The sequence below is a fragment of the Malus domestica genome, chromosome 09 (genome assembly GCF_042453785.1).
Source record: "Malus domestica chromosome 09, GDT2T_hap1".
In the NCBI taxonomy this organism is placed as follows: Eukaryota; Viridiplantae; Streptophyta; class Magnoliopsida; order Rosales; family Rosaceae; genus Malus; species Malus domestica.
The window spans coordinates 4,198,559-4,224,889 of NC_091669.1; the positions used below are offsets into that span (position 1 = coordinate 4,198,559).

Below are 26,331 nucleotides of genomic sequence, written 5' to 3' on the forward strand. Positions count from 1 at the left end.
CCAGGCCATGGCAGAAGAGTTTAATGCCCTCTTACGCACTGAAACATGGTCATTAGTTCCCTTTGTTCCCTCTATGAATGTGTTTCCCAATAAATGGGTATATCGGATTAAACGACATTCTGATGGTTCAATACAGCGGTATAAGGCTCGATTAGTCGCCAATGGCTATCACCAACAAGATGGTATTGATTATGACGAGACGTTCAGTCCGGTAGTTACTCATGCAACCATTCGCCTCGTCCTCTCAGTTGCTCTTCACTTCAACTGGCCTATCAGACAACTTGATGTTCAGAATGCTTTCTTACATGGTTCTTTAGCAGAGGTTGTTTATATGCGGCAGCCTGTAGGATTTGTGGACTCTCAGTTTCCAAATCATGTTTGTCGCTTGCACAAATCACTATATGGTCTCAAACAGGCACCCCGTGCCTGGTTTCAATGTTTCTCCCACCATCTTGAAGATCTAGGGTTTCAGGCATCCCTCACAGATTCGTCGTTGTTCACATATTTTAATAGGTCCACTGTCATTTACTTATTGATCTACGTTGATGACATCCTTGTTACGGGTAATAACCCTTCTCATATCTCTCAGCTTATTCAACAACTTGGTCAAAAGTTCTCCATGAAGGACTTAGGTCCTTTGCATTATTTTTTGGGCATGGAAGTTCAGCGGACACCCACTGCCATGTATCTTACTCAATCCAAGTACATCCTGGACCTTCTCAAAAAGACAAATATGTGTGATGCAAAACCTCTCACCACTCCCGCTACCACTGGACGCAAGTTAAGTCTCTATGAAGGTGAACCTTTATCTGATGGCACACTTTTTCGAAGTATCGTTGGCGCTCTCCAATACCTTCTCTTCACGAGACCGGATATTGCTTTCGCCGTCAATCAGGTCTGTCAATATATGCATTCTCCCACCACTACTCACTGGGCTGCTGTAAAACGCATACTTCGATACTTGAAAGCCACTCCTGATCACGGCATTGTTTATAAACCTAGCTCTCTCACCCTCACTGCCTTTGCTGATGCCGATTATGCCGAGGATCCTGACGATCGGCGCTCAACTGGGGGCTATTGCATTTTTCTGGGTGATAATCTCGTCTCTTGGAGCTCCAAGAAACAGCGCGGGGTGTCTCAATCCAGCACTAAGGCCGAGTACAGACAGCTGGCTTATACGGCAGCCACTTTATCTTGGTTCCGCCATATCTTTCGTGACCTGCACCTTTCTCTTTCTCCACCACGGTTGTGGTGCGACAATATCAGTGCCCTTGCTGTTGCCTCTAATCCTGTATATCAGGCGCGAATGCGACACGTTGAAGTTGACTACCACTACGTTCGCGAAAAGGTCGTCCGCAAAGAACTACAAGTTGGCTATGTTGCCACTGCTGATCAAATTGCAGACTTTCTCACCAAAGGTCTGTCCTCTCCTCGTTTCCGTTATCTACTATCCAAGCTTCCCGTGCGTCACGCCCGCTTCGCTTGCAGGGGCGTGATAAACCTACATTTCCTCCAAGTCAGCACACCACTCCATGTCAGCGATCCATGCAGTTCGAACTACCTGAGTCATGTGCTGCTAAGCCATGTGTTGCTGACTTGAAATGATTATTCTAAATGGAAGCCATGAAACCTTGTCGAAGATGCTGAAGAAGATGGACAGAAGAATATTGTATAAACTCACACAGCTAGACAAACACTTTCTAGTAGTTGTTTATTGCATGCGTGGCTTTTATTATTGCATGCGTGTATGTAAATCTTGTATAAAGAACATGCTGCTGTTGAAGAGCAGCAAGGACTGAATTCAATTGAGTTGAGTTTATGAAATCAGTCTCTATAAACCTAGTTTAAATTCTATCACTTAACTGAACCAAAACTCAACAACTGTAAGTAAAATGAACACAGCAGCTTCCTATAGAACACAACAAAAATCATCCAGAACAGCATAATCTACCACGAGATCTTATTACTTCAAAAAGATTTGTACATTACGAAACTGTTAGTTTATAACACAGTGACCACCAAATCAAAAAATTATTTGGAGATTGAAAATGATTGACTAACTTAGGTTAGGTTGTATTCTGGTTCGAATTTCAGAGCTCTGAATCTTCTAGCACAGTGGGAGGAACGAGATGGAAGATGAAGCTGCAACAGAGAGCCACTAGTGCTAAGCCATTCAAGCTAAGAACAGAGGTTAATTGTGCTGAAAATGGATGGTATCAAAAAGTGCTCGAAAGTTTACTTGCATTCGCATTGCTTCTAACTTTGTTTGGTGATCACAATGCAGGAAAGGGGAAGACAAAAGGAGGAAGAGTTCGTGAAGAAGTTACAAGAGATGATGATGGAGGAGAAGAGGCAGCGGATACCAATTGCTCAGGGCCTCCCATGGACAACTGACGAACCAGAGGTATAGATACAAATTCGGTGTTCGAAATCACATGAAGATGACTATATTTAAGTGATTTATTGCTATTGCAAGAAAGACAAGACTGAACCACTAACTTGCATGCATACCTTTGGTGTTTGTCATCTCAGTGCTTGCTGAAACCTCCGGTAAAAGAAATTACAATACCAACCGACCTGAAGCTCCACAGTGACATGCGGGCAGTAGAGCGAGCTGAGTTTGACCATCAGGTGATTTCAAATTCTTGAGCATTGAGAATATGCGCTTGTCTTTATATGTTCAATCATTCTGCTCAGTAGTGCATGCAAACTATGTGTGTGGCAAAGTTGTTTTATCGGTGCCTTTAGGAACACTTCTAAATTTAAGGACTCCATGAAGTTACTCTTAGTACATAAGAAATGACTACAATGTCACTTTGGAGATATATATGACAAATGACTTGTATGGATGATGTCGGTTGGTATGCTGGGCATGTGATTATATTTCAAGAGACTCGATAACAAATTCCTTTTGTGAAATTGGTTTTGTTTTTGTGTGCACTATCAGGTGGCAGAGAAGATGAGCCTGTTTGAGCAATACAAGATGGAAAGAGAGAGACTGCAGAAGGTAAAGAGTTATTGCACTTGATGAGCTTTCTATTATCATAGTTATTCTCGACCTGAAATATGAGTTTTGTTATTGTTTTTTCTCTTGCAGTTGGCAGAAGAGGAGGAAATAAGAAGATTGAGAAAGGAGCTTGTCCCAAAAGCACAGCCGATGCCCTACTTTGACAGGCCTTTCATTCCCAGAAGGTAACACTTCATTGATCTGATTGTAAACCGATCATACATAGACCCTTTCTCCTCTTGAAGTTTCTTGCATGTCAAGATAAAACAATATCATGATTGGAATACTCTCATTTTGGAATGACAAGGGTGATTCAAAAATCGTTTTCGTAATATGCAGAAAAAGAAAGTGCAGATAATTTTTGGAATCCATCCCTGCAAAGCGGGTCGATAAAATCTCTTATAAAGTTACACTGATTTACACTGATTCTGGCTTTGTAGGATTTACAGTTATCATGTAATCTGTGGTTCTTTAACTTTCTGCTTTGAAGTTTTAAGGGAGACTAAATATGGTTTCAGTTCCTCCAACAGCGTAGTCTATCCCGTCAAATGTTCTATATTGAGCCAGACATATTCTGATATTCATTGTATTTATAAGTAGGACGTAATACAGTTTTCTGACGTCGTGCTTACGTTTCTTCGTTGTTAGGTCAATGAAGCATCCAACTATACCGAAAGAACCGAAGTTTCATGTGCCTCAAAACAAGAAGATCAAGTGCTGCTTGTCATGGAACGATATGAGCTCCTACACTTACGAACATTGAAGCCTGAAGAAGAAGACGAGAAAGAACCCTTAATCTGTTTCTCCTTAGCCTTGTTCATTCCCCCTTTCGTATTAGTGACCGTTAATCATGTCTTTTAAATTTTTAATCCTGTATATGATTTGTAAGCAACTAGTTTAGTTGTGATTTTTCCACCATTAATTTGTTTCTTTGAAAGATCTTTTTTAAGAGGTACAAAGATAATCTTATGGTGCGACAATCATTCTTTTCAAATGAAATTTAGGGGGGTGTATTCAATTGGGATTTTAAGGGATTTTAATTCTTTTAATGAATCTAGGGGGTATTCAATCAGGAATTCAAGTGATTCTCTAAAATTTTAGGTGTATTCAATTAGAATTTTAAGATAGTTTTTTAAAATCCTTAGAAATCTGGATGTATTCAATTAGAATTTTTAAAAAGTTTATAACATTCCAGGTGTATTCAATTAGAAATTGATTTTAAAGAATTTGAGAAAGTTGAGGAATTAGAGGGAATTGGAGAGATTTCGTAGTGTATTTTAAGTATCCATAAATCTCACCTCTTGCCATGAGATTTCAAGGGAATTGAATCAAAATTTTATATGGAATCTCTACAAATCAATTAAACTCCATAAAAATCTATGGATTTATAAATCCATTAAAATCTCTCACATTCTCAACTATCAAGATTCGGAATAAACCAATTTGATCTCTCTTAGTCTTAGATGATGAAAATTTCATACATTTGTAATAAAAGTATTTATGCATTTATTTTCAAAAAAGAAACAAACTCACAAAGTATTTATGTATTTACTTGGAAAAGGAGGAAATTATAATTAGAGTATTGAGAATCTATGAGGATCAAATGCATATTAGCCACAAAAATTAATTTACATTTAAAGGCTTAAAATATTTGACAATTTAATAAAGCAAAATCAACTTAAAATCCATAAGCCATTTAAAAACTCAATTTCTTGTTTTGCTTTATAAAATTGTCAAATATTTTAAGCATTTAGATATAAAATAATTTAATCTTGTAACTAATGTACTAAATTGTACAGAGTTTTGATAACCCCCAAGGACCCGGTAAACCTTTATGTGTATCATGTCCAAGGGGATGTAAGAGGGTTTTTGCTCCCCGGGCTGAGGGTTCTCCGTCTTCAATCGTTGGAAGAGCAAACTTTCTCTTAAGTGAGTGCAGGCACATTTCGCTTAGCAATGACCCTATATCGTATATTCGAAAATGTTGTAGATATTCCTTTGGGAATGGATTTATACAAAGTAAAGATATAGGAGGATCTCCAGGTCTCAATACTGATAGGCTTCCGCTTAACGGGGAAAAATCATTGTTGTGTCAAACCTCACACATAGATTGCAATGTGAAAAATAAAATGCAGTTGACTTCTCAGCTGGCTGGATTTATGGCAATGCTACTGACTGATGTACCTAGTCAGGCCCAGTGGATTGTTGAATTGACAAAATATGATTTTGGAGGTGCAACTGGACATTTAGTCGCTTCTGTTCCTGGAGTTCATTCTTATAAAACTCCCTTTATGTTGGATTCCAGGCACTTCGGGCTTGTAAGTGCTTTCATTTGTGATGTGTGCAGTCCAACATCTACATATATAATTTTTTTTATTTATTTTTTGAATAGGAAAGCTGATCTCCAAATGTCAACACCACCTTAACATTTTCTTATCCAGAACTATAGACATTTGTCTTTTTATTGAATTATTCTCTTTGAATGTGACCCAGAAACTCAGTTGATCCATGGCATTAGGTAGTAATATGTTTCAGTGTTTTTCTTGTAAGTCAAACTTCCACCTCTCCTCCCTAAAGTGATTGCAAGCTCCTTTCTGTGATTTTCATTTTGCCTATGTCCAAGTAATGAGTTTTACATAATTTATTTTACCGTATGGGCAGGGAATTCATTAAATGCCCACCTTTCAAACATACAAAAAAGTCCTAAATAGGATTTAGCTCAATTTTGGTGGTTGCATTTTATCAGTATCAATAGGGAAGACTTCAGATGTTTTTTTTCAGTGACTGCTTGGTCAAACTAGGTTTCTAATTCTGTCGCTAATTTTTATGTCAGGCTGATCATGGTGTGTCATCTGGTGCGAAATTCCTTGGATCTGTTGAAGAAGCTACCTCTTTTGCAATGCCAAAGACTCAAATGGTGCAAAGCTTAAGAAATTGGCTTCATTCCTGAGGAAATCATGTGAACATGCAAAACCTTTATCAATTGTTTTAACAAGAAACACAAATGTTCCTGCAGAAGCAAATGCAGTGAATATTCTTGTTCCTGACTCCAATGAGGGAGGTAAATTCACATTGCTTTAAAAAAACAGTCACTTATAAATTTATTTTTATGTACTTTTGGTATCAGGTGTTGTTTGCATAATATAATTATAAAATTGTATGAATGGGGATTGTTTCTCTTTTATTGCATGCAGAATGATTGTTCTATTTGTCTATCGTGAATCCTCTAAATGTGTGAATGTGGTTAAGTTGTGACCCTTCATGCTGTCGGTTACCTAAGTAGAGTAACTTCTTTGTTTGTTGTAGCTGACTCTGTTCAACTTGGCTTCTTGCCAAGAAATGTTGCAAAATGGGTCACTCCACTGTGGGATATCGGACTCGTCAGCTTCTCTGGTTATATCTGTCCTAAAGAAGCTCTTGCAGCAGCTTTAGGAGGAGGAAACAACAAGAAAGTGCAATTGATACTGCATGTGTCACAGGTATTCTATTCTGCATTATTTATGCTTTGTGGAGTCATGAACTGGAGCTTACTCTAAATGGTAGCACGAAGTCTTGGATTTGGAATGGGCATTTGTTATAAACATAATGCTGCTTTTTGCAGGGACCCAAGTTTGAGGATATATCAAAGATCATGGAATCTCAACATATTTTTGCATTATGCTCTCTGATTGGTGCCGTTCAAAGGTGTACAGGCCTCTGGCGACTGCAGGAGGTAATGGCTCTGATATTCTTAGTTGTCAAATTTCTGAATAGTTTATACTTCCTTGATTAAGTGTTTATATGCAATGGATGCTGTTCAGTGACTTCCTAGTTTATGTTGTTGTTGCAGTATCTTATGCAGTATTTTCTCTTTATCAGGTTTTAGGTCAGTATAAATGGCCCGAATCACTTGACTCTGATTTTGTTTATGGTGAGTGTATCTTATCTTATCTTGAACAATCTTAATCTATTTTAGAATTTGGAAGATATATATCATTAACAAAAAGAGAAACTCCAAAGACATGTTATCTATACTCTTAAAAGTGGGGCTGTTGGAGTGCTAGTCAAGAATCAAAAAGTCCATCCATTAAAATTGTTTTTCCAACCATAAAAAGAGTGAAGAATGCATGCAATGGAATCTTTCCTTCAAAACGCATTCTTTGCTTCTCTGAGGTATGTGATCTTTCAGCTTCTTGCAATATCGGTTTTATCTTATATTTCCGGATTATTATCTGCATTGGTTTAGCACTATTTGTATTCAAGTTTAAAAAGTTATTGTGAATCCGTAACTGTAGGTTAGGAATTTTTTCTTTTTTCAGTGATAAGGTTTAGCCCTTACATCTTACTATTTGTTGACAATGTACAATTTTTTTATTTCCTTAGAAAACATGGCAAAGGCTGAGGACTATAGACATACTTCATGATGCACTTCCTCACCCCTACGATAGAGTAGGACATCCAATGCACAGCAAGGTATGAATTTATCGCAAGAGGCATCTGGCATCTTGTCTTACACTGCCATATGGATAATATTGTAGCATCTTATCTGCATTACATTTCTAATATATGCAGGTGGCACGGAGACGCTTCCACTCAAAGACAGACGGATCTTCATTTGGTTGGGTTTATTGTGGTTCCCATAATTTCAGTGCAGCGGCCTGGGGACGACCAATCAATAGTCCATTTGGTTTAAACATGAACGGACTAGGGAAGGCCAACTCTACTTTGGGTCAGATGCTTCGTATTTGCAACTATGAACTTGGGATCATTTTCACCTTTCCCCCAACAGACACAGATGGTAGCGCCAACAAAAATAGCGCAAAATTGGATAATATTGTTTTGCCATTCGTTGTGCCTGCTCCAAAATACAGGCGAGGAGACAGGCCAGCAACAGGGAAGGCTATGAGGGAGGCATTAGCCGAACTTACTGAACAAGAGAGACAAAGACTTTTAGAAGAAGCTACAACCGAGGAAATTATGGAAGAGACTCCAGACGAAGATGAAGTAGTTGAGGCGGATGATTATGTTGCAGAAGAGAAGGAGGAGGAGAAGGCTTACGCCGAGATACTTTGGAGCCAAGTAGATTCATCCGAGAGCAGTTGAATCTCTATTTGGAGTGAAATGCAATCACCCGGAGCAGAAAGAGTTAAGCACCGCAGCTGCTTATTTATGCAAGAAATCCTGCCATGCATCTCTCATTAAGACATGCATGTTGGAGTTTTAATATAGCCGCAAACATAGATTACGAACATGCATCAAATACTGTGATTGTAGTTCTGACCTTGTGAAGCCATTGATCGCAGGGAAGAAAAGGAAATCTTCTACTCAAGGAGGACCTGATGTTCTTTCTAGAATAGGGCTAGATTTTCTGATATATGAACGTGTTCCTCTTGAGCAGGGACTTATCCTTTTATAAACGTGTAACCACAACCGTTTCCACCTATCACAGAAACTGCTTGGCAAAACTGCACGCTCATTTACATTTCAACGTGGGATATCCACTCACCAACACGTTTAACCCTTAATGTCCTACTTTAAAGGAAAGAAGTTTATTTACCTATTAACTCTAACTGTTCTCAGTTTTCACTAAACACAAAACCCGAATGAGATAAGTTTAGAGTCCAATAAGGTTCCAACATTCTCCCACTTGGACCTAAACTCATCGTCTTTGTTTTGAGCAATGTTTCTACTGACAACAGTTCCTTAGTGATCACATGAGTTAATAAATAAATAAACACATCCTCACACATCCACCATGAATGACTCAAGTCATAGAACTTCAGAAAAGTTTGCACAAAATGGTGCAGCCACTCTGAAATCACTATAACATTCAATTATTCACGTATGATGCTTAAACATGTTAGCTATAAGAGAGCTTTACTGTATGCTCCCACTATTTTTCCCATTACCTTAACGTTGCCTTAGTTAGCAATAATCCAACTTCAACTTTTCTGCATGCTGAAAAGTAGGATCAAATAGCCACCTGAAAAGCTTTTAAAACAATCAAGCTTTAATGCAGAAATATCACTTATATGATCATAGCTTTTCAGCCAAGTCTCATTAATGATTACCAGCTCAAATCAAAAGCAGTACATGAAATAAATTTAGAATTCATCTATTGCAATAAACAACTTCAAAGCAAATAAGACAAGACTAAGTTTTACTCCCACTTAGTCACGGAATCAAAAGACTCCAGTACCCCCATTTTTGCAACATGCTGCTTGAACACTGCAACTGGTAATGGTTTGGTGAGGGGATCTGCTATCATCAAACCAGTGTCAATATGCTCAATTACCACCAAACCACTTTTGACATCCTCTCTGACAGATCGATATTTGATGTCCATCAGTCTATTTGCAGAAGACTGCTTGTTGTTCTTAGAGATGAATACAGCAGCTTTGTTATCGCAGTGTATAACAATTGGTCTTGAAATACTGTCCACGATTCCCATTAGACTGACCAAATCCTTGATCCACAGTGCTTTCTGTTTGGCTTCAAAAACAGCAATATATTCAGCTTGCATGGTCGATGTCGCAAGCGTCTTCTGTTTTGCACTTCTCCACGAGATTGCTCCTCCAGCTATGAAGAACAGATAACCACTTGTGGACCTTCTGTCATCTGTGCAGCCTGCAAAATCCGAATCAGAGTACCCTACCACCTCTAGGTTTTCACTCTTTCCATACACAAGCATGTGTGATTTTGTTCTTTGCAAATATCTCATTACCTTCTTAGCTGCCACCCAATGTTGTTCTCCAGGATTTGATTGATACCTCCCAAGTACACTAATTGAGTAAGCTAAGTCAGGTCTTGTACAAACCTGAGCATACATCAAGCTTCCTACCAATGAAGCATAGGGTTTGTTCAACATGGTTTTCCTCTCCAAGTCATTTTTGGGACATTGCTCCTTGTTCAGTTTGTCACCTTTGCTCATTGGGACTTCTCCTCCTGAACATCCTTCCATGTTGAAACGTTTTAATATTTTCTCAATGTATGACCTTTGCGAAATCCCTAGCAAGTTTCTTGACCTGTCTCTTTTAATCTCTATGCCGAGAACAAAAGAGGCCTCTCCCAAGTCTTTCATATCGAAGGTATTGGACAACAACAACTTGGTTTCAAGCAACAGGTTCAAATCATTGCTTGCAAGAAGTATATCATCAACATAAAGTATAAGGAAAATGAACTTGGAACCAATGCTTTTGAAATAAATGCAATCATCAACCTTATTCTCAGTGAAGCCAATATGAGTTACCTTTTCATCAAATTTCATAAACCACTGTCTTGATGCTTGTTTTAGACCATATATAGACTTGCTCAATCTGCAAACTAGATGTTCTTTGCCCTCTTCAATGAAACCAGGAGGTTGGTTCATATAAATTTCCTCTTCCAAGTCACCATTTAGAAATGCCGTTTTGACGTCCATTTGGTGTAGTTCCAAGTCAAAGTGTGCCACGAGTGCTAAGATTATCCGCAAGGAATCCTTGGACGACACGGGAGAAAATGTTTCATTATAGTCTACCCCTTCCCTTTGAGTGAAGCCTTTAGCCACCAATCTCGCTTTGAACCTTTCAACCTTCCCTTTCGAATCTCTCTTAGTTTTGTACACCCATTTGCATCCAATGGGTATCATAGATTCTGTCTTCTCTACGAGGGTCCACACCTGATTAGAATGCATAGACCTTATCTCCTCTTCCATTGCTCGCTGCCATGATAAAGAGTTTTCACTTTTAATTGCATGCATGAAAGTTGCTGGATCAGTCATTATACCTTCATCATGCTCAACTTCACAAAAGTAAGTGATATAATCTTCTGGAATAGCCGATCTGCGAATTCTTTGTGAGGCTCTTCTTGGTGCTTCCAAGGCAATTAGTAACTCATTAGCATTAGGTTCAACTATTGGTCCATCTTGTTGTGGTTCATCTATTTGATAACCCTCTGCAGCATTATTTTCACGTGATGGCTGCGAGAAACTAGTTTCAAAAACTATAGTTTCTCCAAGGCTTTGACTCCCTTCATCATTATTGCTCGACACATCAGTGGGATTCCCAAGATCCTGAAAAACAAAACTGCTTGCATTTTCATCACCATTTACTTCTTCCTCGATGAACTTTGCATTGTTAGTCTCAAAAACCCTAGTCTGCAAGTGTGAAGCATAAAACTTGTATCCTTTAGACCTCTCAGGAAAGCCAATAAAGTGACAACTCACTGTTCTTGAATCAAGTTTCTTTTCATGTGGATTATACATTCTTGCTTCTGCCCTACAACCCCAAACATGTAGATGATTGATGCTAGGTTTCCTCGAAGTCCAAAGTTCAAAGGGTGTCTTACTCACTGATTTGCTAGGGACACGATTCACTATATAGTTTGCCATCTTTAATGCTTCTCCCCAAAGAAACTGAGGTAGAACTGACCTGCTCATCATGCTTCTTGTCATCTCTATCAATGTCCTATTCCTCCTCTCCGCCACACCGTTTTGATCAGGCGTCCCAGGTGTGGTGTACTGAGCTTGGATGCCACACTCTTCTAGATACATAGCCAGCGGTCCCTTTTGTTGCCCAGCCTCGGTGAACCTGCCAAAGTATTCTCCTCCTCTATCCGATCTCAAAACCTTAATTGTAGTGTTTAATTGGTTCTCTACTTCTGTTTTAAAAATTTTAAAACAATTTGGGACTTGTGATTTTTCTGAAATTAGAAAGACACTTCCATACCTTGAAAAATCATCAATGAAAGTCACAAAATAAATATTTCCACAGATTGTTTTAACTGGAAAAGGACCACAAACATCCGAATGAATTATTTCTAACAGTTTTTTACTTCTTGTTGCGTCCTTTTTCTTGGTTTTAGTTAACTTGCCTTTGTAACAATCCACACACTCATGCAAGTCATTAAAATCCAAGGCTGGCAAAATATTTTCATGCACCAAACGCTGCAGTCTTTTCTTTGAAATATGACCTAACCTTCTATGCCAAAGCATGGAAGAAAGATCATTTGATAAGGGCCTTTTCATTCGAACAGAAGAGTCTAGAGTGTAACAACTCAAATCATTCATGACAACACAATCTAATTTCCATAAATCATTGTCTAAAAAGCAAACGCCCAGCAATTGACTCAAATTATTTTTCATAAAGATCCTTATGCTTTCATCATCACCAACGAAAGCAAAACCGTCTTTTACAAGTCTTGAAGCAGAAATTAAAGACCTAGTTAAAGTAGGAACATAAAGTACATTTGAAAGTTCTAAAATAAAGCTTGACGACAACTTGAGCTTGAGGTTGCCTATTGCTTCCACAGCCACTTTATTCCCATTGCCCACATGCACTTCAAAGACTTCATTACTTGTTGACATTTTTCTTGAAAATCCCTGCAAGGAATTGGTAATATGCACCGAACAACCAGTGTCAAACCACCAAGTATTTGGAGGGGCTTCAACAAGTAAAGTTTGAAAACAAACAAAAACATTGAAAATATTTGTACCTTTTCCTTTCTTCACTGCCCATTTTTTACGTTTCTCGCAGTCCCTTTTCAAGTGTCCATATTGTTTGCAAAAATAGCATTTCACATTCTCCAAATTTGGCCTAAAGTTTTGAGGTCCTCTAGAGGAAGAAGCAACATTGGCAGTAGTAGTGGAGGAATTAAAAGGCTTAGTCTGCTTACCAGCATTTACCATAGGATTCTTACTTGCATTATAGTCAACAAGGTTCACCACTGCACCTTTTGCACGATTCAGCCTGCTCTCCTCTTGTGCACAGATAGAAATCATCTCATCCAGACTCCATTTCTCCTTTTGAGTATTGTATGACACCTTAAGCTGTTCAAATGACTCAGGAAGGGATGAGAGAGCCATGTGAACAACAAAGGAATCATCAATTGGTACCTCCAGATCCTTGAGCTTGGCGGCAGCCTCCACCATTTTCAGTATATGCTCCCGGACACTCGTTTTGCCATCGAACTTCTGAGAAGTCAGTGTGGTCATCAGGTTCGCCATCTCTCCTTTCTCGGACATCTTGAATTTTGCTCCAACAGCTTCAAGAAAAGCTTTAGCTTTGTCACATGATGGTATGCCACCTCTCACAGCCTCACTGATGGACCTTTTCATGACCATGAGAGCCATTCGGTTTGACTTCTCCCATTTCTCAGACTTCAATCTTTGCTCTGTAGTGCTGTTCGCTGTCACAGCAGGTGGTTCATCCTCCCTCAGTGCAAGGTCATAGTCCATCAAGCCAAGCACGATCTCTACATCCTGTCTCCACTTTTTGAAATTCCCTCCGTTAAGTGGTTCAATGGAGGAAAAGCTCAGTGCATTCGCATTCACTGTCAAACCAAATAAAAGTTAAACAACATTGTAGACAATGTTACAACTATCACAGTATATGCAACACCTTTGGGCAAGATACATTGCTGCAGTTTTTTTTTTTTTTTTATACACATAAAACCATATGCATCCTGATTACATAGCCCTTTTAACAAATACTTAAGTTACAACACATATTTCAAATCTTTGGATAAGAAAATAGTTGGCTCAAACATTCATTAAAAACCTATGTACTGATTCACAAATCCAACCAGTTAACCCTCTTCTCTTTGGAGTAGTACGTTATCATGTCATGACTTATAAAAACACAACCATGCCACCGTCCTTATAAACAAAATTTCTTAAAAAAAAAAAAAAACTTCACTTTGGTAAAGCTTTACAAACATTTGTTTTAAATGGTTTTATCAGCATGTATCCTTCAATGATGTTAAGGTTGGAACTTAAATCATCTTAGCGCAAGATCCATTCCTGTACTTGTGATACTCAAGAAACCAAATCATCAGGAAAACGCGAAAAGACTAATAAATCAATTAAGCAAACTTCCTTATACGCATAAAAGAATCTATGAAGAGCTATTATACGCTCTGATACCAAATGTTGGAGTTTTAATATAGCCGCAAACATAGATTACGAACATGCATCAAATACTGTGATTGTAGTTCTGACCTTGTGAAGCCATTGATCGCAGGGAAGAAAAGGAAATCTTCTACTCAAGGAGGACCTGATGTTCTTTCTAGAATAGGGCTAGATTTTCTGATATATGAACGTGTTCCTCTTGAGCAGGGACTTATCCTTTTATAAACGTGTAACCACAACCGTTTCCACCTATCACAGAAACTGCTTGGCAAAACTGCACGCTCATTTACATTCCAACGTGGGATATCCACTCACCAACACGTTTAACCCTTAATGTCCTACTTTAAAGGAAAGAAGTTTATTTACCTATTAACTCTAACTGTTCTCAGTTTTCACTAAACACAAAACCCGAATGAGATAAGTTTAGAGTCCAATAAGGTTCCAACAATGCACTCTCCCATCCTCCTTCTTAAACCGTTGATCTCACTGACAAGGCGAGAAGTAGATTTGGTGCGTCATGTCTTCGGAGGAAATAAAAACAGAAACTTGCCAACTCGTTATCCTCCAAAGTGGTAATGACATCTATCCTCTAGCATTTTTTACCTTGATTAATTTGCTGCTGGCCTGCTAGTAACTTTAGTTTCATGTCTTTTGTGTTTCAGGCCCTGGAAAGTCAGCTGGATTATTAAAGCAGCAGGGCTGCATTTTTTAGGGCTCAAAATTGATATGTAACTGAAATATATGTACAAACCAAACTTTTATATGATGGAAGGAAAGTTTGGCAAAGTTAATCCCATTACATTTCCAATTCAACCCTTACCCAACTCAACAAAATCTGCATTCTTTGAGGGATGAAATTGGTATTTAGCAGGTCCTAGTGTATGAAATACAAGAACCAACCTTCGTAACATGCTGGAAAGGAGAGTTGGGCAAGTGTTTGTCCTCAATACAGACTGACCTCACAACACATGCCCAATTGAAAAGAGAGATTTTTCGTTGTGATCGTAACACCGTCATGTAAATGGTGGATATCAACTTGTATTCTAATGTATTTTGTTAACTAAAGGGGTGTGATATCTACACATCTCTTTTTGTTTCTCACACCTTTATAATTATCGACGGTAGGATCGGGTGAATTGAAAAAGATCAAGAGACAGAAATTCTATACTATAAAACATAAGGCTCATCATATACCCATATATGGACATGTGGATAGTACTCCATGACGGTTTCATAGTCAAACAGACAATTAATCCTGCATTTTAAAATTAAAAATGTTACATATAGTGCACGATTGACTTAAATTACACCAGCATTCCTTTCTCCGGGTATGTATCTGCCAAGTCAGCCGCCGGAATCTGTGAGAAAGAAAAATAAAAAACTGTAGTTGTTTTCTTTAATCCGGACAAAAGAGTCGCAACGTGTACAAAGAGCAAAGGTTGACGTGTCGGCCTATTCTACTCATACCCTTCGTCCACCTTTCTCCTTCCTTTCCTTTCCTTGCAGTCTCTCTCTCTCTCATCAAGGTTTAAACCTGATACCTAATTACTTTTCTACTTTTTTGCAAAAAAATGGGAAGCAAGCAAAAAATGGTACTTTTGGGTAGCGTTTGGTACGGGACGGGACGGGACGGAACAGTGGTCCCATGTTACGTTTGGTACGTGCAGGACAGAATGAGAAAGTTGTTCCGTTCTGCGTTTGGTGCACAGGACAGAGAACGAAACCAAAATATAAAAATGACTAACTTACCCTTGTTTGTAATTAATCCGCACAAAAGAACAGTTGCGACTAGACAAAAATAATAATATGGCTGAAGGGCTCCAATTCCAGGAATGAAACTGGGAACTCAAGGAGTTCAAATTAACTGTGAGATTTTTTTTGTTCAGAAATGAACATGTTTTTTAATTTTCTGATTTTATTGCTGCAGCAAACTAATTAGAAGGGAAATCCCAAAATCAAGTCTTATATTTTGGAGGCGTGTTTTCACCAAATCAATGTTCGTGTGTCCCCAACAAATTGAGTGAGTTGATGGCTGTTGCATATAAAGCTAGATTGGAACTCTAATACATTAGGATGGTGGGTTCCAAAAATTTAAGAGTATGAACAGAAAGAAAAACGCATCAGACCTCCTGGAAGCAATTTTTTTTTTTCAGTTGCAGATCGAAGCAATACAAAGAAAGAGAGACCGAGAGGCAGATCGTACCTGGACTGGAGATGCAGAGCTGAAGTTCACAAAGAAGGTTGCAAAGGGGAGATGCAGAGGATGAGGAGGAAGGTTGCGAAGGGGGGAGATGCAGAGGAGAGGAATGAGGAAGACAGCGGCAGGTAGAGAGAAGAGATTGTTTTAGGGTTTGTAATGATTTAGACGGTGTAATTTTTGAAAAAGATATGGGGTATATTTGTCTTAAAATGGTAAAATATTGTGTTCCACAGGCGTGGAACAACCCGTTCCAGGGGGTAGACACGGGACACAAAAACACCCAAATTTTGTCCCGTGGAACAGTGCGTTCCACCCTTTTTTGGCGTACCAAACGCAGGACGGAACGCCTCGTCCCGTTCCGTCCCGTCCCGCATACCAAATGCACCCTTGGGGACTTGTCAAACGTGGTTCTGTTCTGTCCTCACCCAATTTCCTGAATGAGGATCTTCTCCAGATTTTCTTTGTGAGGATTCTGAGGATCTTCAAATCGTATTCGTTCATCGTACATCAAGCGATCATAAATTATTTTAAAATTTTTATTTAAAATTAAATATAAATAGTATATGATAAAAACTGATTGCAGGATATACGATGAACGGACACGATTTGAGAATTCCTAAGATCGAGAATCCTCTTCTCATTCCAATTTCCTTAACGTATTGTACGACTAATTGCATGCAAATGATAACTTGGGTAATCTCGGTTTTATGTTTGATCATACAGATATTTGATTCGTCAGATACTAAAATCTCTCCTAATCTATGATAAGACTGACCAAATAAATTAAGATAAAAATATTCTTGAGCTCATTTAGTCAAAACCACACTAGTATTCGAAATCTCCGTACTCTTTTTCTTCGCAATTGATTGGACTAAATATGTTCATAAATTTTAGTTTAAGAAGCATTGGTTAATGATTGGGAGAGAGTATAAAAAGAAAAGAGGAGGAGAAGAAGGGCCGGCCCAAGCCAAGTGCAAGCAGGGCGACCGTCCAGGGTCCAAAATAATTGGGGGCACCAAAATTATTAGGATGACATATTTATATATGTTCTCATAAGAGTATAAAGTTATAAAATTTGGTTCAATGACAAAGAAATTTAACTATAACTGGTGGTTTTGTTGTTTGAAATTAATAAGGAGGTCTTGGGTTCAAAATACCATGTGAGCTTATTTACTTTTTAATTTTTACGAATTTTTGTTTAGTTGTTAATTTATTTTTAATTAGTAAGTAGTAGCTATGTGGGTTGTTATTTTTAAAACATTTGTTCCAATTCAAGTCTAATATTCAACAAAGAGTAATGCGTTAACCAAATTTGCAAATCATATGACGTGTTATAAAAAAGTTTAATTTACTACCCATTTATTACTTATACATATCAATTAAAGACTAAAAAAAAATCATTATTTTTTTAGTCCCATATTGACAAGGTTAGTAAATAAGAAAAAAAACTCACGATTCATACAAAAACACTTTAAAAGTTCAGATGAAAAACAAAACTCATATTTATATACTTGTAAACCTGGAGTTTTTTTGTTTCCTTTTCACGATACAAAATAAATTAGTTTTTCCGCGTTTCTAAATTATTAAGTTTGAAGTGTTTTTCTAAGTATAATTTTATCGATGTCTTAGGTATGAAAACAAATAATTTTCTTATATAAAATGAGGGCACATTTTGTGGTGTCGGGGCCACAAAAATCTGTAGACCGGCCCTGGGAAGAAGTCTTTGTTTTTGCTTGGAAATGAAGAGGTCTCTTGGACGTTGTTAAACATTTGCTCAATCAAAACACCTTTCTTTCGTCTTCAGCCTAACAAATTTATCATTTTATACAATTTTTTGGATCCAATAATCCTCCATTTATTCTTTACACTATTTTTCAGAGCAAATCCAAACCTTCCCACCTTCCTCTCTCTCTCTAAAAGTCAGAGCTCAGGTGAGAATCGAATTCAAAACTTCAAACGCCTCTTAATTAACTAAACTACAAGCGAATCGAGCTTTATGGTTGGAAAATTCATAAAGTGCGGACAGTCTAGTACTTTGCAGTTTTGGAGTTGGAAACTTAGTACTCATGAAACAAGTCGTAAATGTTCTTGGTTAAGATCAATGATCCATTACATCCGGAATTCATGTGGTCTACCTTCAAAGACAGACACTCCAACTGTCATCCATGAAGATAATGCAGCCTGTGTCGCCCAGATGAAGGAAGGATTCATCAAAGGCGATAAGACTAAACACATATCTCCAAGATTTTTCAATGCACATGATCTTCAGAAGGCTAAAGTTATTGAAGTCAGACAAATCCGTTCCAATGAAAATCTGGCAGACTTGTTCACCAAATCTCTACCAAAGTGTACATTTCAGAAGTTAGTGTAGGGAATCGGATTACGTCGACTTACAAATTTGAAGAATGCGGAATCAGGGGGAGATACAATTCAGGGAGAGCATCCATGATACATGCATGTTGTACTCTTTTTCCTTCAATTAGGATTTTTCCTATCAAGGTTTTAACGAGGCAACATAAGCTTTCTTAACGCCATATTAACAATCCGGGTAAAGTTGTACTCTTTTTCCTTCGCTATGATTTTTTTTTTCCCACTGAGTTTTTCCAAGCAAGGTTTTAACGAGGCAACTAATGTTGATATGTGGGCATCCAAAGGGGAGTGTTGTAAAATAGTGGGTATGTTTGCCCACATGTCTATAGTAACTCTTTCACAAGTTTAATAGTGTCATTTGTTTGTTTCCTATGAGGTTGCTCTATAAATAGAGCACTACATTTGATCAAATGAGACTTGGAAGAGAAAAACAACTAATAGCAATAATATATATTACTTCCTCTGCAACAGCTTGGGTTGATATAATATTTTGCAACTGCTTCGCTCATGTTTTTAATGAAGGTTATCTCTCTAAATTTTGCCTATTTATAACAGAAAATGAGTTTTCTAATGGTTTATGGATTTTAAGTTGGTTTTACTTTATTAAATAGTAAGTATAATTGCTAACCTTCCCAGACTTCCATCCCAAGAAGAAGAGACTGAAGGCCGCGGATCCAGACCGAGATTCTCCAACGTCAAGCACAAATCAGACGGGAAAAACGATGACGATGAAACCTGTGTTTCCGGCGTCTTCGGAGGAGGCTGCAATCCAGGCAATGTCCACTTCTCCGCCTTCTTCCCAATCTCTTCCGCCGCCTCCTCCTCCTCCCCATTCTGCTCATCCGAATCCTTCGAGCTCGGAATCGAAAACAGCTTCTCAAATGCCTGAACCAAATGCATCACCTTCCCACGCTCTGGCACACTCTTCCTCGCCTCTTCCAACAACTTGTCCCTTCTTCTCTTGATTGTCGAACAACCCAATTCACTATCCGGGTCCAAATCACCCGACCCATCTTCAATATGAAGGTCCTGAATCCTCAAACCCTCCTCGATTGCTTCCTCTAGTTCACGCTCAGCTCTGTCGCTCTCCTTCAAACTCTCGGATTCGACATCGTCGTCGTTTCGCTTCTTAAAGAACTCTTCCTGCGACGCCTGCAGATTTTCATACGCAACGCAGAGGCACATCTTCGAATTTCCCTTCTCTTTGCACTTGCAGGCGACATTCGGGTTCTCCTTCTTCGATTTCTTCTTCGCGACGACGAGCTTCCTCTCCCGGATCTTGTTCCCTGGCGAACGAACAACCGGGTTTGCGTTCTTGGACTCCGATTTGTGGGACTTCGCTGCCGATTTCGACGCAGGTGAAGCGGTGGGTTTCGGTGCAGGGGAAACATTGGGGTTCGAATTCTCAGTGTATCTCGAGTTGTCGTGCTTCTTGGATCGAGACCCATGTTGGTTTTTCACAGGAGTCACCGCTTTGGCGTTCGAATTCTCAGTGTATCTCAGTGTTCTTTAGGAAGCTACTCTGTTCATTTTGTGTACAGTTGTAGAATTTTGGTTCAGTTAAGTTCATTAAGGATTTTCAAACTTTTTGGAGGTGTAATTTTCTGTGATTTGATTATTTCGAGTGTGTACTTATCTGTGATTTTCTGTAATTCTTTGCGATTTGCTTGTTCTTTTGATGTTTGTGAGCAGGTTGAGCTTCCTCCATGGACTGACATCGTTAAGACCGCAAGATTCACGGAGTTGGCTCCTTATGATCCTGACTGGTACCATGTCAGAGTTGGCTCCTTATGATCACGAAGTTCTCTCAATGGCAGGGGAATCGAGGTGTGGTTCTAGTTCTTGTGTTTTATATGATCGAACTAATATAGTTTTACAATAACTAGTTTCGCCTTTCTGTAATATAAACAAAAGGAGTTGCGGAGAATGACAATAACAAATGTATGCATGAGAATTTTATAGTCAAACTGTTAAGAGCAGTTGCCCTTACATGATTACATCCAAAGATGCGCATTAGAACAAGACGCGCATTAGAATGATCATGAATATATTAAAATTGCTCAACAAGTTATTGTACACGTTTGTATGTGCACGTAAGATGTCTCGATCACTTGGTGCATCATTTTGAGGGACGCTTCTTCCTATATAACGTAAGAGCCCGGTATCGAGGTTGTGTAAGTAGACATCCTTAGGCATACCAATAAACTCAGGATCATCCATCTGATTAAAGCTAATCTCCTTCACACGGCCATCTTCCTGCGGCACATGTATCTCCAATACAAAATTGAGTAGATTGGTAACCCACTCGGTAATATCAACTGCATTGCCATTTGCCGTAAAAAGAGCACATCTCCACGATCCTACGAGTATCCCTTCATCATCATATACTTCGACATTCAGTTCACCATTTATCCAGATCCTCACCTTCTCACTAAACAGATAGGGCTCTGGCGGTGGCAGACTGTAGATTTTGTAGGCGAAGTAGACTAATGCAATAGTAATGATGATAATACAAATCCATGTGCATGTGCAACCTTGTAGCAGTGCGTTTTCGTCTGCAGCATTTACACCAGGAATCCAGCCAAGCAGCAAGATTACGAAGAAAAATGTTAATCCAAACTTGTCCTTCTGGCTCACTCGTGCACCATGCTTAATGGGAAGCCCTAAAATTCTGGAACAAGAATGAAATCAAAATTTATTAAGTTGATTAACTGCGATTGTGTGTGAGAGAGAACATACTAAGAGGTTTAAGAAAATACACATCCGCACGGAAGAACATATTACACAAGAAACAACTTGAAATGCACCTTTTAGTAACGGCGATATCATCTGTAACAATCGGAAGTGCATTGCAGGAGCTTGAGAAAATCTCGCGGCCTTGCGAACGAGCAAGGCATTTATATTGATTGGCACCTGTTGTATTGCAAACCAAAAAGTATGTGAAATGTACAATAATTGGTGTAGTTGCTTCAATATCCGTACATACACATTTTGTAATGCTTTCGGATGAGTAAAAGAAAGGGAACATTTAAAAAAATGCACTTACTGTTGCTAACATTGGTCTTTTTAAGCAACATGAAACGTTTATCTTGCGAGCTTGTCAGGTCAATAGTTTTTGCATTGTAATGAACATATTCCGGATCATCCAATACAAGGACCTGTTAATTTGTTGAAGGTCGATATCAATGGCTTCCATGAAAACGTAAAGTTGCCAAAGTAGTTTTGGCTACAGAAGAACTATGCAGAAGAGAACACTTCAATTAGCTTCACAGGTTTCTATGGATGGGTGAACTAATAATCCTAAGTAGTTTTGTTTGGGAAGCAAAATTATTTCCTTCAAACTAAAGCAAAGAAACAAGCACCAAGCCCACACAGACTAGGACAAAGGCCCAATTGTGAACAACATAGACAACAAAAGGCCTAAGGGCCCAGACTCCGAACCACTTAACAATCACACTAACCTTACAACTGACAGCAAGAGGAACCAAGCCATCAACGGCCCAATCGTGTGGAGCCATCCCACTGAAATCAGAAGGCGAATTAGAATTTTTCATCATTTGGAAATTAATTAGACAGTTAATTAATTAAAATGTTGAAATAAGTATAAAAGGAGGAATAATTAATTCCTTTACAGAGTTGAAGTGATCACTTCGTACTACGATTTAATGATATTACTTTTCATTCGTAAGTGAGAAGGAATGAAATCATTAGACAGTTAATTAACAGCAAATTGAATTGTTACTTGTTAATTAAGTAATTTTAATATCTGGAAAAAAAAAAGAAGTAATTCTAATAAAATTTGAAAACAAGGAAGTTCGTTACCGGTCGGTACGGTCGTCTTGGAGCACAATCTTAATCTGCGCCAATCAACAGGCGCCAAAAAAAAGAAGTAATTCACATACTTTTTGGTTTGCAATATAACAGGCGCCAATCAACATAAATGCCCTGCTCGTTCGCAAGGCCGCGAGATTTTCTCAAGCTCCTGCAATCCACTTCCGATCGTTACAGAGGATGACACTGTTACTGAAAGGTGCGTTTAAAGTTGTTTCTTGTGTAATATGTGCTTCCGTGTGGATGTGTATTTTCTTAAATCTCTTAGTATGTTCTCTCTCACACACAGTTGCAATTAATCAACTTAATAAATTTTGATTTCATTTTTGCAGTTCCAGAAATTTATGGCTTCCCATTAAGCATGGTGCACGAGTAAGCCAGAAGGACAAGTTAGGATTAACATTTTTCTTCGCAATCTTGCTGCCTGGCTGGATTCCTGTTGTAAATGCTGTAGACGAAAGCGCATTCCAACGGGGTACTATTAGCACATGCACATGGTTTTGGATTAACATCATTACTATTGCATCAGCATACTGCGCCTACAAAATCTTACGTAGGTCTCCGCCAGAGCCCTATCTGTTTAGTGAGAAGGTGAGGATCTGGATAAATGGGGAAATGAATGTCGAAGTATATGATGATGAAGGGATACTTGTAGGATCGTGGAGACGTGCTCTTTTTACGGCAAATGGCGATGCAGTTGATATTACTGAGTGGGTTACCAATCTACTCAATTTTGTACTGGAGATACATGTGCCGCAGGAAGATGGCCGTGCGAAGGACATTAGCTTTAATCAGATGGATGATCCTGAGTTTATTGGTATGCCTAAGGATGTCTACTTACACAACCCCGATACCGGGCTCTTACGTTATATAGGAAGAAGCGTTCATCAAAATGGTGCACCAAGTGAACGAGACATCTTACGTGTACGTACAATTTTGATGTAATTAATTACGTACGAACTTGTTGAGCAATTTTATTGTAATTAACACGTACGAACAGTTGAATATCAGAGTGCGCAACGAACGAGACTTACAAAATAATAGAAATATTATTAAACGAACGAGAATGCCGAAACGGCTACAAAACCCTAAGAGACTACATTGTGACTAACTTGATACTCAAACTAAATTACAAGCTCTATTTATAGAGCAATAAACCAAAGAAACCCTAATGCGTAAATGCCAAAAATACCCTACTACAAAATCAAATCAAATCTCTAATTAATTTCCTAAATAAACCTAATAAATTCCAACACCCCCGTCAAACTCATGACGGTACACGACATGAGTTTGCCAACAAGCAGATGTGGATGCAAGCCTCCAAATTCCGATGCCGATGCCGATGCCGATTCCAATTTCCGATGCCAATTTCAATACGAAATTTCACCAGTGTAAGTACAAGATTCCAATGCCAGTGCAAATTCCAACTTCCGAACAAACAAACAAAAAACCATATTCAAAACCATATGATGCAGCAAACAAGTTTTGCAAAATAAAGGGATTGCAGCCGACATAACAACTCTAGTGAAAAGTCAAACTGCAGAAGGGAAAGCCTAAACGAGACCAAACAGAGTGACCAAGAACAAGGGACACAGAGCAAAGCGGAAGCGAAGCCTAAATGAGACCAAAAGTAAACCCAAAAACAAAATGCGATAAAACAAATTGATACCAACAAGAACGGATTGAACCCTAAGGATCGAACCCGCTCTGATACCAAGTTGAATATCAGAGTGCGCAACGAACGAGACTTACAAAATAATAGAAATATTATTAAACGAACGAGAATGCCGAAACAGCTACAAAACCCTAAGAGACTACATTGTGACTAACTTTATACTCAAACTAAATTACAAGCTCTATTTATAGAGCAATAAACCAAAGAAACCCTAATGCGTAAATGCCAAAAATACCCTACTACAAAATCAAATCAAATCTCTAATTAATTTCATAAATAAACCTAATAAATTCCAACACGAACTTGGCTAGGGGCTAACCAACTACCAAGTCAAGAGTCACCTGTTGTTTTTGTTTTAAAGCAAGTCTTTGGATGTAATAATGTAAGGGCAACTGCTCTTGACAGCTTGACTATAAAATTCTCATACATACTTCTGTTATTGTCATTCTTCGTAACTCCTTAGGTTTATGTTATATTCATTCTGAACACCCATAATCCACGCTCTTGTTCTTCTCCAAGCCGGTTTTGCATGCTTAATTCTGAAGGTTCTTCAATGGCAGATTGGAGATGATAGTCTCCAAAAGCTCTTGCAGTTGACTCTTCCAAGCTAAACATGATGATGCGGTGGCGGAGGAGGAAGACGAACCGCTCCCCACCCCCCCCCCCCCCCCCCCCCCGCGGGGCATTTCACATGTCATCTCAATATTGATTTCAAAGCCAGTTACACCAAAAACCCCTCCCATGAATTAAAACTACAAATTAAGAGCTAGCTAGCATATGAAATTTGATTTTTTTTATTGAGATTTGCAACAAGTTTGCAAGATCATTCATATGAGTTCACATATTTTCTTTATTAGGGTTTCCTCCAACTTGTTTCTGATATGCCTTTTTATCTTGCGATACTAGCTGGTCCTGAGTTTTTTGGTGCCCAGTGCCAAAGCTCAAAATGTGCCATTTTTAATACGGAAACATATGTTTAAAAAAAATTATTTAACGAGGATAATCACACGTATGTGTAAAAAATTCATCACTAATAGCATACAAAATGGCTTCCAATTTTTGTCATGTACGTGTAAAATTTTATTCACATCAACCAAATTATGATCCAAAACAGATGGATAACCACATATACAAACCTGCAAATGGCTTTTGCCTTCATCATTAGTAAGCCCATCAACCTTCATTAACTCTCTAATTTGTTTTGGTGTAGCAGCTGCAAGATAAAAAAACCAATCACATAACACATTAAACACACATTAAACATATACCAATCCAATCAGATATTCATCCAATCATATAAAATAAAGGTGTTCATCAATTCACTCTTGAACTTGTAAGGATTGGCCAACACAAAGCAAAGAGTGGCCAACACAAATCACCCTATGCAACATTTCCATAAAAACACTTTCGAAATCTTCACCGGTATCCATCTACAAATCCACAAAGACAAGTAATTAATGTTTCATGTCAATCACATTGACAAACAAACTAAACAACCTCCTCAAAAGTTTAACCCAAAAAGTATACCAAATTTGATATTTATTAACATAATCAAAGCAACTAAACAAAAACCAAAATTGAAAGTAATAAAAATAAATTGATCCATAAAAAATACACAATAAATTGACCCACAACTTCCCATTTGCCCAGCAGCCCTTCACCATTCACTATATGCCAACACCTTTCACGATATTGTTTTCCGTAATCAATTCTTCCACCATAGTAAAGCAATAAAGTAATCTTGTTCTGTTGGGGTCTGTCGGTTTCCCAGTTCCATTAGCCGTCTTCGGCTTTCTTTGTTCTTGGCTGGCCTTTGTGCCTTGGTAATGAATCCTTTCTTCTTCTTCTTCTTCAAAAAAAAAAAAAAAAAAAAAGCAATGGACTCAATGGCAGCCATCGATTTTATAGGTTCTTACTAAAAGCTCAACAATAATTGTGCAGCTACAGGAATTCCAGATACAATTAGTGTTCTCGAAATTGTAGAGGTCTCTCCGATGAGATATTTCCATATGGTCTTCACTCCCTCTCTCAGACATTTTCTCAAACAGTTCCAATGCATAACAATCTTTTGTCACAAATTTTCGCACAAGATACCAATAAACCCATCCACATTTATCAGTCAAGAAGTCTTCATATATGATCAGAATAACACCAGTATAATATGGCAGAATAAACTTCAAAATCCAACACCATTTGTCTTTCCAATTTGTAAAATTGAAAACCAAGGATGTAAAATTGCCTACACATGATATAACAAAAATTTCCTATCAAAATTATCATTCCAACACATATTATTATAAAAACCCTAACATCTATTATATATATTACAAAATCACTAATACATAGTCTAACAAAACGGAAATCGGCATCCAAATTCCTAACAG

At 38.3% G+C, this 26,331-nt stretch overlaps 2 protein-coding genes and 1 long non-coding RNA gene across 3 annotated transcripts; 2 read left to right on the forward strand and 1 right to left on the reverse strand.

Moving 5' to 3' along the window:
- Positions 1-2,095: 2,095 nt before the first annotated feature.
- On the forward strand, positions 2,096-3,987 carry LOC114826917 (microtubule-destabilizing protein 60-like). The gene is made up of 6 exons (XM_029107849.2): positions 2,096-2,190; positions 2,285-2,404; positions 2,533-2,631; positions 2,948-3,007; positions 3,098-3,192; positions 3,656-3,987. Exons 1-6 carry the CDS (start codon positions 2,137-2,139, stop codon positions 3,768-3,770), a joined length of 543 nt encoding a protein of 180 aa, XP_028963682.1. The 5' UTR covers positions 2,096-2,136; the 3' UTR covers positions 3,771-3,987.
- A 2,268-nt stretch (positions 3,988-6,255) lies between these two features.
- Positions 6,256-8,354, forward strand: LOC114826828 (uncharacterized). Its single transcript, XM_070805190.1, has 5 exons — positions 6,256-6,486; positions 6,609-6,719; positions 6,866-7,159; positions 7,370-7,459; positions 7,559-8,354. Exons 4-5 carry the CDS (start codon positions 7,448-7,450, stop codon positions 8,087-8,089), a joined length of 543 nt encoding a protein of 180 aa, XP_070661291.1. The 5' UTR covers positions 6,256-6,486; positions 6,609-6,719; positions 6,866-7,159; positions 7,370-7,447; the 3' UTR covers positions 8,090-8,354.
- Positions 8,355-15,007: 6,653 nt separating this feature from the next.
- Positions 15,008-16,258, reverse strand: LOC139188219 (uncharacterized). The gene is made up of 2 exons (XR_011571511.1): positions 16,075-16,258; positions 15,008-15,229 (listed from the first exon to the last, which is right to left on the reverse strand). It is a non-coding gene; the product is annotated as an uncharacterized lncRNA (long non-coding RNA).
- Positions 16,259-26,331: the final 10,073 nt, after the last annotated feature.

Bases quoted from the DNA above. Each gene is read 5' to 3' on its own strand.
- LOC114826917 (XM_029107849.2), top strand. From the start codon at position 2,137: ATGAAGCTGCAACAGAGAGCCACTAGTGCTAAGCCATTCAAGCTAAGA. The intron at 2,405-2,532 runs GTATAGATACAA...TTGTCATCTCAG, and splicing joins GGACAACTGACGAACCAGAG to TGCTTGCTGAAACCTCCGGT. The intron at 3,008-3,097 runs GTAAAGAGTTAT...TTTCTCTTGCAG, and splicing joins AAAGAGAGAGACTGCAGAAG to TTGGCAGAAGAGGAGGAAAT.